The following is a 22,986-nucleotide window of genomic DNA, read 5'->3' on the forward strand; positions in this document are numbered from 1 at the left end:
CTACTGCACTATTGTGCTGTGGGAAATACCAGGGCAGGACGGGGCAGCAGCCCGCCCGGTGCTGAGCTCTGAACACACCAGCTTACCCTGCCCCACGCACGCCTGCCAACCCCCTGTGCAAGCCCTTAACTCAATTGCTCTTCTGTCCTCTTCTGCTTGCTCAGGTTATGCTTGATGCCTATACTCTTACCCAGAAGCGATGGTCTTGACATTTATTCCATCCCTGAAGTGCCTGTCCTCCTAACTGCCAAACCCACGCTGAAGTAGTTCTCATAAAATTCCCTTAGAAACAAAATACACAGTCCCCATACACAAAGAGAAAGGGCTGCTGAAGCCGAAGGGCAGCACGTAGCCTGCAAACACATCCATGACTTCCCGCCCCTGCTGACCACTAGCACACCACGCTCGTGTTATGCTTGTTGGTGCTCACATTATTCTTGCTGGGCCATAACATAGCTATTGTCTCTGCAAACAGTACTTGCTGCCAGATGAGGAGTGCTGCCCTGGAAGTGAATGCAGGCAGAGGTCACCTCAACATCGATTAAATATTATTCAGCTGTTGGGTTAAGAGAAACAAAGTACCTTGATCCTGTAGCTGGTTGCTCTTCCCTGGGAGCAGAGGTAGGTAACAATCTCTGTCATTGCAGTATTCTAACTATGATTGTAATTTTTCTTTTGCCTTTTTGAGAAAAGTGCTGCCAACATATAAAGAATAGTGAAAGTTACAGGGTATCCCCCCCCAGTTTATCTTCCAGCAGAACCACCTAAATGTAATTCCTTCTGAAACACTAATCACTGCTCATCCCTTCAAAAGGGAGCTGTATGGTTTAATTTTCATTGTCTACCTAAGAAATCCACTAGCTGTGTTTTCCAGAATCTAACTCTTTTAGGGGGATGAGAATGTTAAATGTTAAATGGAATTGCCTTTTTTCCTCTCTTAAGCAGCTGAGTTGTAGTTGAGCCCTGTTTAGCATCTGCTGAACAGACCAAAATCCCATTGACACTGTGCTCTGGGCTATGCTACAGTAGAACTAAAGCCAGTTAAGGTTCAAGGCAAAATCAAGTTTGGAGCAGCAGTCTCCTGCAGGATAGGTATATTGCAGAATTTGCAGCAGCAGCCGTTCACCTGCCATCCAGATCAGCAGCAAGAGCCTCCATCTCATTTGGCAAAAAAAGGTAAATGACTGCCCCCCGTTTCTGCTGAGCACCTCACAGCTGAACAGCTGCCTTTGCAGAAGCCGTGGGCCAGCCCGCAGCAAAGCGCATCCCAACCTATCCCATAAAGTTGAAGGCACCTGGCAATGCTAAGGAAAGAAAAGCTCCTTAGCAATTAGGTCACAAGTCAATCCCGGAGTTGGTCACTTGTAGCTTCCAATTAAGTGCTCCTCAAGGGAGGACTTAAAAAACAGCAAATCGCTGCCAGAGAGACTGACCCTACTTAAAGGCCATTTAAGTGCAAAGAAACAGTCACTGAGTAGTTCTTTGAGCAGCCTGAGTCAAATTCTAAATCCAAACGACACATGGGAATAGCCAGGCAGCTGCGCAAGACTGTACCTACCACGCCTTCAGCTGGAGCAGCTGCCAGGGCCCTGCCCCACGCTGCCGACCAAGCGGCTCACAGTTGCCGAATGACCTCTGCTGCTGGCTCCCCAGACATTCACAACTCACTGCGGTAAAAGGAATGCCAGGGGCTGGTACGGGGCTTAACGCACACCACTGGGGTTTTGTGGGTTGTTTGGTTTTTTTTTCTTTCTTTCTTTTTTCATACTTGAGAGAAGCTGCACAGTACCAAATACTTGTGAGGGGGAATGAAATCAGACAGCTGTACAGAACACACAATTCACCTTTAACTTTAATTAAAATAGAGTTTATTAGCTTTTCTTTTAATACAAACATGAGAAAGGAAAACCACCTGAAGATGTAGCGTTATTTTCAAAATTGAATTGTGATCAATACCTGAAGTGCCAAGTTCCATGGATTTGGGAGCCAGGGGCTGGCATATTTGCATACCACAAAAGACTGTATGCATCATTTTAACAGTTGAGTGCAGCCAAACTGATGATTACACTCAGCCAGCCCCACTCTCAAAGGCGTACGGACTCGCTATTCAGTGTAAGTTTCTGGGCCTTGGCTGGAAGAGGAAGTGCACAAAACCCGTGCCATTCGGAGGGAGATCTGCTCCTAGGACAAACCGCCTAGAATCTATTTGGATCCAAGAAGGGAAGATACTACAAAGACTTGTAACAGGAAGAGTCTAATAATACTTATCCTGTTTAGAGTTCAGTTTCAGAGCCTGAAAGTAAGCTCCATTCCAAAGTCTCAGAAAGAGCAAAACCCAAGCCTCTAGAGCAGTTGCACAAGATAAAATTCACTTAGCAAGAAAAAAAAAAAAAAAAAAAAAGGGTTTTCTAGAAAGCTTTTTGATAATTCTCAATTGAACACAGTATTTTTCAATCTACCTTGTTAGGTAGTCCAGGATTCTCAAACTCATTACTGTCTCATTATGAATGTAAATCCCTCCCAGGGAACAAAAACCCAAGGAGAGCCAGATGGATGCACAATATCAGCTTTAGGAACTCCACTGTATATAGCACAAGAGATCTGCAGTAGAACTCAGAGAAGCAGTGCTGCACACACGCCATTCACCACTGGATTGCTACACTGTTTGGGATGGTGATGATGTTTCCAGACCAACTTTCTCATTCAATGCCTCAGAAAAATATACAGATTACGTCTCTTCCAGAGCAATATAAGTATTAGAAAATGAGAGAAGCACCATAATTCACAAGAAATGCAGCATGGACCCTATACATTTTAACAATACATAAAACCATATCTCTGCCCCCAGTCAAAACATTCAAAGTCTTTTGACAATCTCTACTGGAGTGAAGTTGTGGGTGCAGAGTTGGAATTCCTTCCTGCTGGGCAGCTTCTTGGTTATGAACAGATCACCACTAATAGCAGCTTTTAGTAGCCAAACCAGGGAAAAGCTGTCGACACGTGTCTATGCTACTGTTTTCAGCTCCAGAGTGGCTTTATACTTTACGAGTCCCATGTTTTGTTTTGTTAACACTGCATTGACCTGAAATACAAATGCAGCGAGACTCTGGATGACAGGGGAGAGGAGGGAAGAACATTGTAACTATAGTCATGTGGTTAGTGTTTAAATTCTAAAATTTAAAACTACTTATTATTAAAAACCTCGTTCACAGCTATAGGCCTACATAGTAAGCAAACATCTGTGGGGGAGAGAAGGAGAGAAGTTTGTTTTTGCACCTCTGGATACATTAGAAGGAGGAGAGAGTTGATCTGACAGCGGTCTTGTCTTTTGCACCAAGTATGCTCCTCAAGCTCTGGGCTCCCTTGGCTAGTTTACCCTCCTCTCCTCCTCTTGCTGGAAGACACCATCACTGCTGGCTTGTGTGCATGGAGTGGTGGTATTCCTCCGATTCATATGGATGCTGGTTCATGGTGCTGCACCTTTCTCTCTCCTCAGGAGAGGATGGCATTAGAACGGCGGATACCAACTAAGTTATCAGCACTGAAAGATCGTCTCATAGCAGCTTTTGACAAGTCTTTGTATTTGTCTTCACACAGCCGGGAGATAGCCTGGATACCATGTTCAGATACAAAACAAGAAGTACACATTAGGAAAGTTTGAACATTTCAAGGAAGCTTTTAAAAGTGTAATACCAACAGAGCAGGCACTCCATAGCAGTGATGCTACTAGCTTTTTTACCTCGAATGAGGGTAAATAAGAACTACTTTGGAGGGAAAATATTAAAGGGGTCTGTCTCCATGCTAACAAGAACCCTATCCATCAGAAAGTAAGACATAAAGAAGGTGAGTGGTTTCCATATCCAAGTATCTTCATTCTTTTACCAGTCTCGCTATCTAATGGAAAACTTGGATCCATTTCAGACTTACGAGTTTGTAGAAGTTATGTTCAAAATTGCTCCTAGTAGCTAGGTCTGGCGCATGCGGCAGCACAAAAAATTTATTTTAACAATACAAAAGCGCACACAGCCATTTCTAGGAGAGAAAAGGTTCAAACTGGAAAGGTTTCTGAACTCCCGCGGGCACCTTGCCCTTGGCCACTCAGTGCAAGTGAGCCAAGGAAGTGAAGTTCTACTAGGACGTCCATTTTGCCTTTACTTTCTCTACACCCTCGCCCCCAACATGCTCCTCCCGGGATCACTCACGTAATCAGGTTCCTGAGGAGGTCCAAGAAGGGAGGGCAGAGCACTGCTCGATGGCATGGCAACAGCCATGACACTTTAATACAGCTATTAAATATCAGCACATGTGGACAACTTAGTATTTAACTGCTTTTTCACCCATTTATTGGCTTGCCTCTGCTCTGCTTATCTAGCTAGTCAAGCAGCCTTTATTGTGGTGCAGCTATTCTAGTAACAAGCCTAATTATTTAAATCCTAGCAACACGTGATTGTCCAGAAAACTCTGTGTGTCCTCCCCTGCAAGGCCTAGTTCTGACTGGAGCCTTCAGGCACATCAATGCAAATAAATAAGGATACCTGTAATAAAAGGCTGAACTGAATTTCAGTCCTGAACATTTACTTCCATTAATAATTTACCACCTATCACCAGATGAACCTTCAGAGTCCTGCAATCAGCTACAAGCCTACACCTTCCCTTTAAGGCAGCACCCATTCAGCACAGCCCGGTGTTCTGGAAGTTCAAAAGGTGAAAAGCACTCTGAGCATGAATAAACTTCTAAGTGTATTTTAAAATAATTATTTACATTTATTTCTGCCGACCTTCTGGAGGCATGCATTTGGCTCAAGAGTGGCATTCTTTGAGACACTGGCTGCATGAGCTCCCGGTGCAAGACCAGACAGACTCTCCATCCTGTTTTAATGCTAGCACATCAATCATAAAGCAACCTGTGTTGACATATTTAGCCCCAGTCACCCATATGGTGTAAATCAGTTTTCAGTCCCTGGAATACTAATTCACTGCTTCATACAAGCTCCCATCAGCTGCTCGCGTGCTTCTAACCAAAAGGTAGAATTAAAAATTTTAGCAAATGGTTTAAATATTTACCACGTTTTAGAATTAAAAAGCAAAATGTCCTATATACATGCATTAGTAAATGCATTATAGCAAATCACATACTGTACTGAAAATTACTCTGGTTTTAAATACCAAGCCCCCAAAAGCTAGCAAAGAAGAAACAAAACAGGCTCACAATCTGTAAATCATCCACTTATGCCTGGGCACTGAGCAGTTCAGTAAACAATTTCCTGTGGAATATGAACTGCCCTACAACCACATTTACAATTAGTGACAGTGTTAGCTTAAAGTGCAAGTAACAAGGGTGAGACAAAGCAGAAGAGTTGCATTGCTTAACTTTAAATAGAGGAATTCATAGGCATATCATACCTATCATTCCAAAGGACCAGGAGGGATCACACTTATTCCCAAAGTTCAGCCACTTCTGGGGTGAAATAAAAAACCCCCTGGCACTTGGCAGAATTATTGGGGGTGGACAATAGAACAATATAAGCCAAGAATACCGTAGCACACCCCTCTTTGAAAGGGGCTATGGTATCAGTGTACACAGGGCCTGCGGTAATGCCTTTGTTGAAAGGTCAACAAAACAACACGCAGAGTCATCAATTAAACCTGGACAGATGAAAGGTTGCATTGATCCAACAAGAAATTTTGCCTGGGAACCCAGGTAATTTAGATATTTTCAAAATGTCTTACATATCTCCAACAACTAGGAAGAAAGACTGACTCTGCAAAAGTTCAAGTTTTTTAAAATAAGCCTTCACACCAAAGGCGGCTGTGGGGACTCACAGAAGGGCAGCCTTTCCCATCGAGCAGAAAGGGACAGTAATCTGTATTTACACTCCTCTGGACATTCTGGAGGACTCCTAAGAAGCGTCTATTCCAAAAGTTTATCTGAAAGCAACGTTTCTTTGGAAAGGTGAGGTTCTAAAAGTTGTGAAAACATATTATTTCCGCAGCTGTCCCCAGACAAATGGTTTATTAAACCATGAGAGCAGTTAAGAGTGCTCCCTCTAAATCTAAAAGCAGCTGTGCAGTGGGATGCAGTGGGAAACCTTCAGCTGGTAGTATTTAGAAAGGTCTGAGTGTGACTGTCTCTAGGTGCTTGGAATACAGACTGTGACCAGGGAAGGACAGACAATCCATTACATATGACACTAATCCTTTCAATCTTAAGTAGCCTAGCTGAGCTACGGTTCCCAAAATAACATCCATTTTATTTTGCAATCTGCTAGACTTCCGTAATCTCTCTCCCTTCCTTTCCTCAGAATACTAGCTTAGCCTAGGCATGGTTTTAGAAGTGCTAACTGTAGTTATAAAGGGGTTAAATTAGCCTGTAATACACTAATCTAAAAGCTTTTTAGTTTTTCTAACCGCCACTTAACATGATTAGCAACAGATGCTCTTACTATACATACAGACAGAGTCCCCTGCTCAGCCAATCTTAGACCATTACCTCCAGTTTCTGTGCTCTCTCTTTACTGAGAGGCTCCAGCAGAAAGCTCAGGTTATTGTCATCTGCTAGGGAGCGAAGATCGAAGTAGTATTTGGCGTAAACACTGGCAGGAACATTGATATTAAACTGCAGTAGCTCCAAGAAGTGTCTTTCCATCTCGTTCCTAGGAGGCGTAAGGGACAGAAGACAAAGGAAAAAAAGATTGTTTTAGCTGGCTGAAAACACTGAAGAGACCTCAAGCTTGTTTTTAAAACCAGCAACTTTGAAATAGTCATCGAGAGCTCTGCATTATTAGTTTCGAGAGACAGGTCATTCACTAGTGCTCAAAACAAGGTGCCGCTTTTGAGTCCTGGCACCTCCGGCTCGGAGAGAAAGGTAGTGCCCTGTCGTGCACTCGCTCGGCTGACCAGGGAGGTTCATTCTTCGGAGTTCCATTAGTGCAGCTGTACAATTCATGCGCCATTCTCACTCTCGTATGGCCCCACACTATAGTGATCAGATGAAAGGAATGATGTATGCTGTTTATTAGCTCTGAAGAACTTGCAGACATTTTCACCAGGCTGATAACAGGAAGGGTGTTTATTGAAGTAGAGGCGGACTAACAAAAGGAGTAGGCAGATCACCACGGCAACAAATGGATCTATGAAGAGCTGCTGCTATTATCTCACAGAAAAAAGCCTCTTGAAGCAACATGGATTCATCTCCAATAAATAAATAAATAAGCAGCATTAGGTGGGAGAAGGAATTTTCTCCTCAATAGCATTAGGCAGGATAACAAAGTACTATGTCAAAGGGCACTGTCCAGTTTTTACTCACTCGTCTATTTTCACTGGGCAAGATATTTGGAGGAAAGTGGGGAGAGAGCCATGACACGAAAAAGGCTGCTTCAGCTACTGTACTGTGGTCAGCTAAATCAGAGATGTTCTACAGAGGAAAAACAATGTTTTACAAATTAACCTAAAAGAAACTGGTGGTACCCAAACCAAGCAGTTCAGTTCAACACGAACGCGCAGTGGCTGTTCCTACTGGTAGCAGACCCGTCTCTACAGAATATGGCAGCTGTATAGGCCAACTGTGAATACACCAGAAGATCGAGTTGCACAAATTCAGTGCCAAGGCTGTTCTTGCTTTTTGGGAGCTTTTTAAATGGATGTTTTACCTATCAGAGGGGGGGAAGTAAATCAAGGAATCATCCAGGTTGTGTCCTGTATGGGATGGCGGGTCTCAATATGAATAGCAGCTTTGTGCCTGTTTCTAGCATGGTGGACTTGAGTACCATTGAACCTAGTGCCAAAATTAATTTCCTGTTCATATGGTCATAAGCCTATAGAAATGTAAATCAGATAATGTTTTGATGATCAGCTGATCAGAGCTTGATTTACCCTGTGAATAAATGCTCTTCACTGCCCCTTTTGTACTCACTACACTAATACATTTTAATTGTGTAAAAATACAATTCTTCATTGGATTAACAAGTCTATTAACAGTGGTTTAAAGCCTGGGAAAGGATAATGCCTCTGTGTTTTCTGTGCCTTATTTACAAATATATGTAGCCAAAAGAATGAACAGCATGTGTGCCCTTACAAGCAATCATAGCAAGATTAGCAGCTGCACAGTTAATTTTTCAGTGATTACGGATTCACTCTCATCAAAGCAAGCAAGTTTTGACAAAGGATGACTTCTAAATATCAATTTAATTTCCTTTGATTTTTTTCGCCATTAGAAAGAAGTAAAACAAAACACCCCACTGCACACCCCCACTCCCCCCCTCCCCCCCCCCCCCACCCCCCCCAAAAAAAAAAAACCCCACCCTTTCGGTAAGAAAACCACCTTTGCTTTGGTCAAAGGAGAAAGGGCTTGTGATAGAACAAGTAAGATGAACACTTTACCTATATTGAGTAGGAAGAGGCTAAGGCAAATGAACTCATCTGCCAATCGCGAGGCCTGGATCACGATTCCTTTAACTAACTTTAACCCGCTAGCAGTCTCTGCAAGAGCTGCACAGCTTGCACTGCTAACAGAGTTGTGAGGTGGGGCTGCCAAACAACTGTCTTTAAGCAGTAAGGAGAGTGTGTTTGGTGGGGACGAGGCGTACCTACGCTGCCTTCAGAAGAGGTGCCTGGCTTGTACACGCACGCGCACACACACAGATTTGCAAATCTGGTGAACTAAACCAGATATAAACCCTTTTGCCGGTTCTAGAGTGGTGCGACTCCCATGCTTGGCTTGCAGCGGCTCAACAAGAGTATGCATCAGGTTAGTGAGATCATTCTAGGTACGTAGAGCCAAGAGGAAAATTCACAGAAAGTTCACAAACAAAACTTGCCACCAGTGCTTGTAGACAGGCCCTTACTGCACAGGAACAGCCCACCCAGGGAGCAATACCTGGTAGAGTCCTGGCAAGCAATCTTTAGCTGGGGAACTACTGGGGATTTGGATGGGTTTTTTGGCAGCATCACCAGCCATCTCCAACATTAGGATGCAACCGTACCTGAAATCCTTTGCCAATTGTTTTCTCTCAATAACGCTTGTATTCAGAATACCTAATACTCACCATCAAGTGACTAGTTTAAAAAACATTGGAATGACTAAAGCTGACAATTAACTATAGTACCAACTATTAATTGAAAGTAGACTTATAAACTTAAAACTCAGTTTTGCTGAGTATTTTAAGCAGTTTTCCAAGGTCCTGATTGTGGTGATGTTATCCAACCCAGGAGCAGCAAAGTCTGCCAAGTTGCAGCAGTGCAGGGCCTGGGATGGACACCCCTGGGCCACTGTCAGAAAGGGGTTGTACAGTTTCTGCCCTACCTGAATTCAAAGGTCTAAGTCATTTCAAATGAGATGGGATTACAAAAATCCCATCTTCAAATTGGGGGAAAAATAAGCCTAAATTCAGTCTATTTTCCCTACCACCATCACTGCTTTGAAAATGTAAGTACTGACAATTTCAGGAGACCCAGCACTGGCAATAGAGAATAAACATCCTGCTTGTTACAGATATTTTCAGTGCTATCAATTTGATTTGTCCCAAATAGGGCCAGAGGAAGAGACATCAAAAAGAGCAAGATGTATACTCCAGCACTCCTAGCATCGCTGACCCCACTTCAGCCATCTCAGAGTTATTTGCAGCAATGCTTCAAGTATGTTCCTCAGATAGATGAGCACTCTGAGCCAGATTGAGTGAAGATGTACATTGTATAAAATCACTAATTATGCTTTCCTAAAAGCATGGCTGGCACAGCCCTGCATTTGGAGGCAAAGAACTCCCAGGCAAGGTTTATGTATAAAACAAGGTACTATATTTGCTGTTTGCGATGTGAAATAACTTGAATAACAAAAACTGTTTTGGTGCAGATAACCCTCATTTTTAGAAATGCCGCCCCCCACCTAAAAGGGGGAAAAACTAGATATTCCTCCTCCTAGAGAGTCCCAGATAAATAATTACTTACTGCATTTAAACATCAGCTTTAGGCTGAATTCAGGGAAGAGAGCTTGGGGCAAGAACAGACTCTCTCACGTAGGCAGCCTCCCAGCGCTGTGTGCAAACCTCTACCACCTCAGTCTGCTCCTGTACTAGAACTGACTGTTACTACATAGGCCTGGACACATGCTCAACTACAGCACAGCAGCGTGATACAACTCAAACACACATAAAACATGTCATTAAGTTTATTAAGGCCAGGAAGCCTGATATTAAGCTAGCCTTCTAGCATTTCTACCACTGTGATAATAAGGGAAATAGAGGAACAAGCTGGCAAATAGAATTAAAACAGTAACGTTGACATCTCAAAGCTCTCAGAGATAGAACTTTGCAAGAAAGAATTTAAAAGAAAATCTAATGGGCCAAATCCACCCCACGTAAACACACCTCCAGCCTGTAGTAAGAGCCTGGAGCCACAAGGATGAACACTCTCAAACTGCAGAAATTGTAGGCCTTAAAGCTGAGTGCACCAAGATAAGAGAGCAGATTCAAAATTTCTGAAAAACCGAAATCTACATCTGAGACAAGAACATATACAAGAAACAGCCTTACACAAACAAGCAGTAATAAGACTGAGGATTTTGTTCTCAGCACCATAGGCAAGTCTAAGAACTCGCCCAAGGAGGATGAGCTGTAGCAGTAGCTGGGTGTAACACATGCAACCACAGATACCAACACAAATGACACCTGTCTACCGGCAGCAGCAGCTAGGAATTCAGACCTTGAGATATTTAGGCCTTAGCTGGATATAAGAGCAGACACAAGTTATGGCTTACCTTGCAATTTTTCAAATTCTAAACTAGAAAAGGCAGGGAACAAATTTAGTTCGCTTTTTTTTTTCCTTTCCCAAAAGACTTTTGATAAGACTATAAATTGGGCACTTTAGGGTTACACCAATGCAAAAAATTAGTGGAAACAAGCAGCCAGTCCCATGATTCATCACTGGGGGAAAGACAGTAAAGAAAACTAACTTTGAAGTTACTCACCCAAGTCATTAGAAATATTAATACATATTTATCTCAAAGTAGGGTTATCCAAAGTCTCCTAGGTTAAAAAAGGGAATGAGGCCAGACACCAGAGATACATCATGTACATATATCATAGCATCAGAGGCAGACATTTTTTCAGTGTGATCACAAAAATTGCCATTGCAAAAAAAAACCCCCCAAAAAACAAAACAAAAACACCCCCAACCCCCCCCCCCCCAACCACCAGCACTGCAAGCCAAACCTTGCAACTTACATGTCCTCAACAGTAATGTCCTTCAATATTTGGCAATAATCCACATTCCACACAGCCTGATCATCCCAGACTTTAGAAGCCAGCAGAATAGCTCCTAGGACTATCCTCTTCCAGTTACTAGGGCATATGTCAATCTCTGCATAGGTTAAAAGCCTTTCCAAATAAACCTATAAAAAGAAAAAAAACCCAAACAGTTTTATGTGTGTAATTAAGACCTGGAGCTGAGTTTGGAGCAGCAAGCATCCCAGTCCAATACGACTATTTTATCCCGTTACCATTAAGTGTGTCAAAATAAGTCTTAGTGATTACTAACTACCCTTTAGAATCCCAACTTTCAGGAGTTACAGGTTCCGTTTTTTAGTGCAGCACAAGAACTGGACCACCAAGGTATACAATAAAGATACTGAAGAATCAGTTCTGAGCAATGAGCACTGCTGTTTCAGTGAGACGCTGCTAGAGTTCTTTCCATCAGAGAGTCACACAGTCACTGACAGGTTCTCATTAAGGCCTATCTGGAACAGTAAATCACTCAACATCACACTAGCCTTTCATCACGGTTAAGGTTCAGCACTTGTAGCTTAACAGGAAGTGCTAAGACCTGCATTGTGATCTGTAGTCATGGGACTAAGATGCATTAATTGCTATCTTTCCACAATGAAAGGTGTTATAGTGCTATTTCTACTTCACCCTGTAAAGAACAGGCTTCAATCGTTCACCTACAACAACATCATCCTTTGCTTTCACCTACATCACCAACTGCTTAGATAGTGAAAGATACCCAAGTCCAAAGATATGTCTTGGTCTTTTACTCATTCCTCCCACATAATCTCAAATCAGCCCAAAGATGTTGAATCAGTCCCTTCCTTAAAAGTTTTCTGCTATTTCACACTCCTATAATGATCCACAGACTAAGTAATTTGCACTTTCAAATTTGAATATAGATTGTTTTTAATGTTCTATTCCCTAAACTAAGTCCAAGTCCTAATGAAACCTCAGATAAACTAGTGGGTGCAGGAAGCTGTTGTACAGGTCTAAGGGCAGGATCAATCTTTGTTACTAGGGTCTCCCCACACGTTCTTCCCATCCTTTGCTTGTAGCCTTCAAGTGGACTAAAGGTGTTCCTATAATAACAGAGCCATCTAGTGGTAAAATCCACTTCAAAAACTAACTATTTCTATTTTTATAAATACTGCAGTTAGCTAGATTGCCCAGGGTTAGCTATCATCTTGTTCTGTCAAAATTGCTTGCATGTCTTTGGAAAACCAAAAACCTCAAACTACTTTCAGAGTTTCTATCTGGCCTTTTAATTACTTATTTCCTTATTAAAGAGAGTCCTTCAAGATGACTTTGCTTAACTGCCACATTGTCTTTTGGTGACAGTTCTCTTCTGTTCTCCTTTCAGACTGTTTTTCAGAAAGAAGCCACAATGAAGACTGAAGTCTAGTATGCAACAAAGTGCTGTTTAAGAGATTGTCTAATGCAGCAATTATATAGGTTGTATTTTTTTCTTTCCCTTCATATACATATATGTATATGCATGCATATATATGTGTGTGTATAAATAATCGGTATCATCATCAATTTTTTGTATCAGTCTTGCTTTCTGAAATCAAACAACAAACTGTAATGAGATTATTTTCTTACTATTGTTCTTAAGTTCCAAGTACCTCCATGTCACCTGGGGAAAAAAGTTGTAGCCTCTTTGTTTAATAAAAAAAAGTTTGATAGAAAGGTGGCAATGAGTGAAGGACATAATAATGAGAAAGTTCATATCCTGGAGTTCCTACAGTATTGATCCTCAACCCCTTAGGGGGTGTAACTTGCACTGTTCTGGTTAATATGAATTCAAAACTCCCACTTTCCCCTCCACACAACTGAAATAAAATATGTCTTTGTGTCTGATCTTATTATACCCCACTGTTTACGGTGTCCCACTGTTCTGCCTTTCTCAAGCTTCTTCAGCAAGTTATATATTATGAAACAAATAATGTTTGATTGGACAAGTAATTAAGCATCACATTCATATACAGACTACTTAGAAATCTTCTCTAATGAACTTACTTGTACAGTGTCTTCATTATTAACAAGGTTTCACAAGATACTGTAACTATTTAAATGTCAGTTCAGCCCAGTTCACTCATTTGGGGTGGGGGGAGGAAGTCTTCCAAAACCTCAAGTTTCAGTAATCAGGCATCTCTTACCAGTGTCACTATTGCACATTCAGCTGTCAGCTGTGCAGCACTGAACAGTGTCCGAACAAACCGGTAGATGTGCTTGTGATCAGGGTCATGCTTGTAGTAGTCATCTGGAACTTCTTCCCGCTGAAAGAAAGTTCTCTGAATTACTGAAAATCTGTCTGTCTTAATACTGACTTTAAAGAACAGCCACACATGGTTGTTTCTTCTCACCGAGTAGAAGTGTATACAACCCTTCCCTGTCACAGAGACAGAACAAAAGCATGTACTGAAAGCAGCAAGCAGCCTTGCAATATTATGAATATTCCAAACAAAACACAATAGCTTTAGCTGGTATCTTTGTTTTGAACACTTTTTTTGATCTGTAAGGCTAACAGGAAAGAGCATGAACTACCATCATTATTACAGGTGCTAACTATTGTCCATGGAACATTTTACAGACTAAAAGAGATTAAAAAAAAAAAAAAAAAAAAAAGGTTTCTCCCTGCAAGAAAATCACAGATATATACACGCCAGGGAAGCACTGGCTCTTCAAAAGGAAAAATTAAAGAGACTTCACAAGATTCCCCTTCCAGCTGAGGAAGAGCTGAAGAACACATGTCAATAGTTCTGTCACAGGTACAACTGGAAGGTAACTTATGCTGTCTTCATAGGACTCATTCTTGAGAGATTCCAGAAAGACAACAAAGCTAACGAACAGCTAGATTTAACTTTGACATGATGCTAAACTGTTTCTAAATACAAGGGAGAAGAAAAGCTTAGAAATAAACAGGCTGTAAAAGCAATCCTAAAATGAGTGTTTGAGAATCCTGACCCTGTCCCCCCAGACATTCTGATATTCAGCACTCTTCCTGGAGGGATGACACTTCCAAGAGCTCCAGCTTTACCCACTGGTTCTGCAAGACTGATACTGAATAGATTTCTATCTACAGTCCAAGTTAGACCTATAGTACGGTAAAGATACCAGACGAGAACAGCATAGCTGCTTGACATTAAACAAGCATTCATAAGGTAAGCAAAGCAGCAAGCATTTTCATGTGGTTTTGTAGTTTAAAATAGCCAGGTAACAGTGTCAAGTAAAATGAAGAGGTAAGTTAACTTTGTGTTCTCCACACAGCCTTCTAATACACCACTAACCAACGGAGGTTCCCTCTTCAAGGCAGGCATGCAACATTAGGAATAACATGAGCAGGATCCCCCTTGCTAATTCCTGCACTATGAGCAGTACAAAAGCACATCTGGAAGTACATTTTTGCTGACTGGAACTGAGGAGGAAAGGACTGAGACTGGTATTTGTGACTAAGCCCTGTGATGCTGGTAACTTTAAGTTTGTTAATTACTTCTGCTATTAGGGTCAACAGAGCCTGGATTTGGACTCTTTGTGACTGAATCTTAAGAGGACAAGGTGTTCAGAGATTTATTCCAGCTAATTAACATTTTTAAAGGAACTGTAGGTACCCAGCCAAAACCCCATTGCTATAGAAACTAACAAGCCATTTGTATCTTTCCCCTCAGAAGTATGACATACCGCCATGACTATATTTCTGTCTGTATACTGCAGTAAGATAGAAGAGACCTTTAAGTGTTCCCCGAAAGGACACAATAATTTTCCTCTATTCATATTCATTAAATAGGAGGTAGGCTATATGAAGGGACCAAAAGATGTCAGGTTGCTAAATACAGAGAATAAATTGTCTAAATAAGTGGAGTTCCTCTTACATAAATAATTTTCCATGTGAAGCAACAGATTCAGGCAGGTAAAATGGTTTTGGACCAGACTTTTCTCTTGAAGTGCCACAGTCCATACAACAAATCTTCTATATACCTCTTCTCCTGAAGTTCATTATTGTTATTGAGTAAAGAGTTGTATTTATTCAAGTGTACAATTCCTAGCACAATGGGTGATGTTTAGGGATGAAACCCTAACAAACTTAAAATATTTAATTGTTTATTAAAAACTGTTTATTAACAAGCCAAATCTATGAGACAGATTAAGCTGCATTCACTCAGGTAAGTGCCAGAGCAAACTGAATTTTTAAAGCCACTAGAGCTTTGCTAAATTCATTTCCAATGAAAACAAAGGAAGTGGTTCTGTAGGACAGTCATTAAGCTAGTAGTGCTCAAACTGGACATAAAAAGCACACGCTCCACTCTTGACCTTGCCTGTACTATGAGGTTTTGCATCTTAAAGATTGTCTAAAGAGGTGTACCAGGACCAGTCACATTAAAATCACATGCTGAATGCTCCTAGCTGTTACTGCAAGCAGCATTTAACACTTTGGCTTTAAAATTTTGCCTTTCAGGTTTTTTAAAGACCAAACTCACTGTCTCCTACTTTGTATGATGCTTCACATATTATGTTCTCCTGTTTGCAGTCATATAAAAGGTTAGGCACATGTTGTGGTTTAACCCGGCAGGCAGCTAAACACCACACAGCTGTTCACTCATTCCCCCCCATAGTGGGATGGGGGAGATGAGTGGAAAAAAAAAGTAAAATTTGTGGGCTGAGGTAAAGACAGTTTAATAGGACAGAAAAGGAAGGGAAAATAATAATAATGATAAAAGAATGTACAAAACGAGTGATGCACAATGCAATTGCTCACCACCCACCGACTGATGCCCAGCCAGTCCCCGAGCAGCGATCGCCGCCCCCCGGCCAGCTCCCCCAGTTTCTATGCTGAGCATGGCGCCATATGGTATGGAATAGCCCTCTGGCCAGTTGGGGTCAGCTGTCCTGGCTGTGCCCCCTCCCAGCTTCTCGCTGGCAGGGCATGAGAAGCTGGAAAGTCCTTGACTAGTGGAAGCACTACGTAGCAACGACTAAAACATCAGGGTGTTATCAACATTATTCTCATACTAAATCCAAAACACAGCACTACACCAGCTACTAGGAAGAAAATTAACTCTACCCCAGCCGAAACCAGGACAGTACATATCTACTAACCACGTCTTCCTAAGTAAATAGGAAAGACTTTTAATTAAAGTAGCGCTAAAGAGGGGAAGAAAGGAGTTGGACAAGAAAGTTCGGATACAAAATATGCAAGAATCAGCATGTACTTGCTTTCTATTTATATTCAAAGCATAGAAAACCAAACATACTTTGCAATATTTAGAAAGACTGGGTTCTGTTCATGATCTAGCTGATATCAGAAGTGCAGAGGACACTGTCTGCACTGTATTTTATATATAAAGATACAATTTAAGATCAATTTGCTTGTGACCTGGTGCTAAGACATTTTTATGACTTATACAATACAAATCAAGATGTTTAAAAATACGTATATTGATACACATTCAGAGGATCAAAAAGTTACACTTACTGTGAGAGGATGAGATTTTTCATCAAAAATATCCAATGATCTGTCAGAATCTCTACAAAGTAAAAATCTCTGTTTTAGCAACAAGAGTTAATTGGTAATGCTATGCTCCACTAAAAAATTATTATTCATTAAAGAGGATAAAGGGACATATTTTATAGTTCAGCTTTTCCTAGAATATGGTATGAAGTTATATTGTATTTTTGCAAAGCATTTAATGATGAGATCTTACAACTGAATATTTAAGAAGCTAAACAATGAATAGCTGTCCATGTTCTCATATTATGCTTAGTACAGTTCTTAAAACGTGAAACAGTCTCATTAATAGCATTTAGTTCAAAAAGGCAGCTGTAATTTTGAAGCATATGCTGTAACTATCTATAATGGCAAGGGTTATTTGTACATGGGACAGAGTGTTCTTTCATCCATCAAAACTAACCTGTACCTCTGTATTCAGGAAAAGCTAAACAAAGTTCAAAGGCTGATTTGTGGTGAGTTAAGGGTATACTCCTCACTCCCTCTGTTTTGACTTTTTATGCTTCATTCTCAATGAATCATGTGCCATTGGATGGGCGTATTACTGACCTGTCCATATCAGCTCAAGAGGGGGTACAAAGAGGAAGCAGATACAGCATGAAGTGGAAGATTTTTCAACTCCTTTAAGTTATACTAGCTGTGATTGAAGTGACCCAAGACCATATCCCTGGCTCAAAAAAGCACTGTTATATTTCAGCCAAAAAAAAAGTTAACTCACCTGTTCTTTATATGGTAGAATATTGCTAATGTTACACTAAAAAAAGAGAAAGAAAAAAAAGAAAAGACTTAACAAAGCACATTCTGTGCACACTATTGCACTGCAAAAGCTGTTGTTCAGGCCAAAATGTTCAGAATCCATTATGTATTGGCTTCCTCCCACATTCTTGAGTCTGTGTCTCATTTCTGATGTTTACCTACCTGAACAGAAACTGGCCAAATCAAATTTGCTAGCCAAACTACTTTTATATTCATTGTACAGATATTTGTGCCACAAAATAAATATCATACCGCATTTTAAAGACACACCTTCAATCCCTGATTAGGTGACATTTATTGAAGATGTGGACTATTCACAACTAAAATACAGTAAAAGTTCTACTTGATGTTACATATACTGTTGTAGAGATTCTGCTGATGTTTTGACTCTGTATGTCTGGCTGTCTAATTTAGGACCTGTCTGAAAAAGAGAATAATAAAGATAATATGCCAGCATAATCCAAGAAGAGGACAAGAAGAGATCTCAGTCTCTGCTGAGTCAAGTAAGACAATGGATTTCATATTGACACTCATCTACTGTGGCCAAATTTCAGATACTTTACTGGCAGTCGCAACAGGAACACTGACATCACAGGAATCCATCATGGGTAAGCTCTGATCTGTTACCAGCTGTACACCACTTCAAAATGGCACAAGCACCATCTTTTAGCTTTTCTCATCTAGAAAAGGAGGAGTGACATCCTAGACACCTCTGTTTGAAACCAAATTTGAAAGCGACAAGTCAACTTGGACATTTCCAAACTCTACTAAGTGTTAAAACAGTAAAGCCTTCTGGGCCTGAAGCTACTTTGCCTTACTTTCCCTTCAAGCACAGTAAAACTCTATTCTCAGTTCTCGGCTGGTATCATCTATGCACAAAGAACTGTCCCTGTGGTACCCAGAATAATAGGTCAAACAGCCATTTCCACTGGAGAACCAAGAAGACTAGTTACTGAACTCACCTACCTAAAATAACAAATATACGAAGAAAAAGTAGAAAGGCTAGAACTAAAACCAAAGCCAGCAACATACTGTTATCCACAACTAGAGGGCAGACTAATACCACTGGCAAGCAGCAAACACAGTCCTACAAACTTCTCCTGCAACACCATACAAAATCCATTTCAATTTTTCCCAGATTGAGAATTTCTGGATTTGGCTTTCAGTGTGACTTTGAGACTTTGAGCTCCCCACCCCAACACACACTTTTAAACCCAAAATGCTGACACACTTCTGCACTGCCTCAGATTCTCAAGTGCACAATGATAACTACTTTGAAATACAACAGTACATTAGCTCTGTAACTGGAAAAAAAAAGCTCGCTTCAGCAGTCATAATTAACCAGACCTCTACACCCCTTCCGTGACCAACTTGAATAAGCTCCTGAATAAGTGCTGTGCTCCTCTCATTCAAGTGTGTGACTGGCTTTGGAACAGACAAGACCACCACAAAATCCCCAATAAACCTTGCAATGCAACTCAGCCCCTTGTTGATGACAAATGGTTCTTACCACTTTATTGTGCTTCTAAGGTTAGGCTGACTGACAGTGCTGTCATCTATAAATATTGTTGAGCAAGAGCTGTATTTTTTCGTAAGCTGCCCAGGAGAAACCTTAGGGGAAAGAAAAAAAAAAAAAAAAAACAGAAATACATTCAAGAAGAGGGATTCTGTGAGCTCTGGTTTACCACACTGAATACTGGCTTTACACGTCAAGTAGCTACTGCAGAGGACGTTTTTGTAGATGATTGGTCCTGCTGTGCAAGCTACCCTATAGCCATCAAGTTCCTGAGGATACCCTTTGTGTAAAGACAGGTTTATAAATCATCCCTTGTAATATACAACGTGATGTTTTTACATAAATAATTTTTACATGAAATAGCTGCAGCTAAAGCAGCAAGTCCCCAGATTTCCTCAGTTCTCCTCCACTCCATTCTTGCAGTTCAGGTGTCAGTCTTCCCTCTCTATGATGTGCTTTATTAGATTTCCCTGTGACTCCATAATCATCTTCTCCCTTATTTTATATCCTATATCTTTACATTTTCTGGTTATCCAGTATCGCTCCATGTAAAGACAGTTTTGCATTTGGGGTTTTGTCTTGTTATATTTTAGAACAAAAGAAACCTCTTCCTGACATTGCTGACTTCACTCATGTCTTGTTTAGCATCTGGAATCCGGAAGTAAAGTGCTACTATTATCCTTACTTTTACTATTCAGAGCGAGCAATATGTTCCATCATCTATCCTAACCCTTTAGATTTTATATACTGTAAGAAATCTTCCTATAAAACACTAAGTCAGGCTTCCCTCAGCATTTTTAGAGAATGCCTTGCACTAGAGCTCAGACAACATAACTGAGGGAAGAGTTTTAATCAAGCAATTCAAGATTCATTAGTTTTTGCCAGAATCTTTTTAAATGCCTTGTCTGAAAACTTGAAAGTCTTCCATATGAAAATGTTGGCACCCTTCACAACTTGATGGCTGCCTGGGAACATCTCCCATTCCAGCTGAAGTTTGCCAGCAAAAACAATCCAATCACACTTCATCTTGGTGCTGGCAGACTAAAGCTGGAACTGTAATTGAAAAAGAAAGAAAAGAAAAAAAAAAAAACAACAAATGACCCCCCCATAATCACACTAAATACAACAGACTTGAAATATCATTATCTTACCAGTAACTTATCAGTGGAAACTTCTGCTAGATGGTATTTTTTAAGCTTTGTATTAATAACTTCCATTCTTAGCTTCACTAGTCAATAATTTTTTATACACTTATCAATGTCATCGCATCCTTTTTGTACATTTTTTTTGGTAAGTGAAGTGTCAAAACCAACTAATATTTGCAGAAGAAGCTTAGAGCATATTTTCAGATTTTAAAACTAATGGATTATCATTTGTTTATCATGCTGATTATGTTTGTTCATGATTCTCTTTTCATGCTGGATGCATTCCTTACAATAAGTCCTGTGGTGATGCTCAAACAGCAAGTCACTTAAGACTTGTCATCTCAGCTGAGAAATTAATCCGGTTTTATTTCTGTTTAAAAGAACAATGTAGGCAGTTTGACTTATATTTTCTCCTTTACTGTTCTGAAATGCTCAAGACTGATATGACAAAAAAATCCGTTCTTATTAACATCAGCCATTCTATGCTCTGTGATACTGTGTCTGTTTATTTTTTAAAGACAGGAAAAGATTATATTTTATCTTGTGTTTTATCTGATCAGTTTTATCTTGCGAAGGAGGATTTGGAACATATGTAAGACTATACACCTAGACCTACTACAGTTGTTTCTTGAATTTGTCTTTGTCTCAATATGCTAATATTATCTATAGAGCACACTAAGAATTTGTTTTACTTACATGATTGATGTGGTTACTCTTCCTCTTCTCTCGCACTAGAAAGAGGGAGAAAGAATGTGAACTGAAAGGTTTCTAAAACACAATCCCAATTTACATTCAATAAAGTAATTCTATTAACCCAGTCTTCTGAAGTACATGAGTATTAAAAGTTTCGAGTTTGACTTTAGGTGTCTGGAAAAGTAGTTTGAGGAAAAAATACTAAGTTCTATCAAGCTAATAAACTACATACTACTTTCAACTATCTCCACATGTACATTTAGGAACTACTTCCACCCATTGCACTAAGGGAAAAATGTCTCAGCTTTGAAAAGATGCTGTGCATCATGAAGAACTGGATGATTTCAGATAGTTCAAATCGACAATGTCCAACATCCAACAGCAACCACTCAGCAAACAGAAGTAAAAACATCACACACTGAACCTGCCAAAGACATACAAGGAGGAAGGTGCCCAGCATTATATATGTGTTCTCTCTCCTCCTATTAGACAGCAGAAGGTTAAAAGGTATTTCACTATATAGAAGATGCTGGCACAAGCTATGCCTATTTATCATATAACTGCAATGATATTATTTCATCATTTTAAACTGTGTCAGCCTTTCAAAAAAGATTGTAAGGTTTAAGTTCCAGCTACAACAGCAGCAGTAAAACAGCGCTGTTAAAGGAGAGCTGAGAGTTGCATACATGCAGAAAGCTATACAAATGTGACCAGCTAGACAGGTGACTTCTCCAAAGTTGTGACCTCAGATCATTACCACTTATTAGCAGGACACATTCTCTTACATATTTAGAAAAATTAACAATTGGAAGAGAGTATCCAAATTTTTTTTGTATTTTTGCATAAATCAAAACTCATAATCCTGATAACATCTCAGTGAGAGAGAACTTACAGATATTAATTCTACTAGTTCTACAAAAGCTTAAGTGAAAGTGAAATCAGAAAATAAATTCTTCTGCCCGACTTGTCCATAAAAATACCCTGTAAAAATCAATTCATCCAATACAAACTTCAGAGAATAGTTTAATAGTTATCTCACCTAGCAGACCATTTTTCTACATGAACACAAGTGTATACATTTCAATGCATTACATTTGAAGAATACCGAATCATGTTTAAAAGCAATACTACCCCCAACATGGATGTTCATGTAGTTTGAACGTTATTTGCAGCAAGGCTGAAAGGCTGCACAGTGAAGCTGCATTGCAATGTTCAAGAACTACGTCAACTTGCTAATTGCAACTTAAGCAGCGCTCATCTAAGAGGTGTTTGAAATGTGCAGGTCAGATCCTCTGCCTGTTTGAAGACTGACCTTCGAGGCCCTGAGAAAGAGGCCTACATTTCCTTGGTATTGTCTCTTCTGGAGAATCATGCTAGTGCTTGTTTCCACCGCTCACCGATTACCTGAGCATTGCGAAGTTGATACAACTGACAATTTTACTACTTGCCATAAGACTCTGAGTAGCAGGACTGCAACCGACAGACCTGTCAAAATAATTCTACTTTTCTGTGGCAAAGCTGTGCCAAGGTAGAAGACACACTGCAGCTTTCCATCAACACATCCAACTGCAAGTGCAACACCACCTTAGAAAAAGCAGTGCTTCAAACAAGAACCAACTATAAAAACAGAAGCATTTTTACAAGAATATCTTAAACTCCTTTTTAGTTGCAAATTCAAAATTTACTATTCTCAGAATTATTTTTTATTTGTGCAGTATTGAAATGCCCCCACTTTTTAACAGCATTTTGGAATGCACAAGCTATAGTAACTGTTCAAAACTGACTTCATTAAGGGATCAAACAAGGGATCTGCAAAACAAGGGACAAACAAGGGATCTGCAAAGAAACTGAAAATCCCAACACATCTATGTAATTAAAACCAAGATTCAAGAATAATTATGCTACTGAAACTATTCAAACAGTTTAAAACATAGTCAAAAGCAACTGCTATAGACTGATGGCTTAGGCTTATTATTCCTTACAGAAAACTGTCCTTTATTTTTTTTTATTAATTTAAAGCAATTTTTAAAACAGTCTTTGGTCATAAAAAACCCACCACTGCTTGAAGCTTGAATTACACTAGTGAAAAAATCCTTGCTTTTTCAGACTACT

At 40.2% G+C, this 22,986-nt stretch overlaps 1 protein-coding gene and 1 long non-coding RNA gene across 2 annotated transcripts in view; one reads left to right on the plus strand and one right to left on the minus strand.

Moving 5' to 3' along the window:
* The first annotated feature begins 754 nt into the window (after nucleotides 1-754).
* On the plus strand, nucleotides 755-12,888 carry LOC142414805 (uncharacterized). The gene is made up of 3 exons (XR_012777216.1): nucleotides 755-1,176; nucleotides 9,529-9,633; nucleotides 12,619-12,888. It is a non-coding gene; the product is annotated as an uncharacterized LOC142414805 (long non-coding RNA).
* CCNYL1 (cyclin Y like 1) overlaps nucleotides 1,852-22,986 on the minus strand; it is a 35,819-nt gene continuing 14,684 nt past the window's right edge. Inside the window, exons 3-10 of the mRNA XM_075512515.1 lie at nucleotides 20,878-20,912; nucleotides 19,031-19,131; nucleotides 17,483-17,518; nucleotides 16,732-16,783; nucleotides 13,418-13,537; nucleotides 11,217-11,383; nucleotides 6,491-6,653; nucleotides 1,852-3,609 (exon numbers count right to left, since the gene is read on the minus strand). Of these exons, the coding sequence (XP_075368630.1) occupies nucleotides 3,493-3,609; nucleotides 6,491-6,653; nucleotides 11,217-11,383; nucleotides 13,418-13,537; nucleotides 16,732-16,783; nucleotides 17,483-17,518; nucleotides 19,031-19,131; nucleotides 20,878-20,912 (791 nt within the window). The 3' untranslated portion in view covers nucleotides 1,852-3,492. The remainder of the gene's footprint in view (nucleotides 3,610-6,490; nucleotides 6,654-11,216; nucleotides 11,384-13,417; nucleotides 13,538-16,731; nucleotides 16,784-17,482; nucleotides 17,519-19,030; nucleotides 19,132-20,877; nucleotides 20,913-22,986) is intronic.

This window comes from Mycteria americana, chromosome 9, assembly GCF_035582795.1.
Source record: "Mycteria americana isolate JAX WOST 10 ecotype Jacksonville Zoo and Gardens chromosome 9, USCA_MyAme_1.0, whole genome shotgun sequence".
Lineage (NCBI taxonomy): Eukaryota > Metazoa > Chordata > Aves > Ciconiiformes > Ciconiidae > Mycteria > Mycteria americana.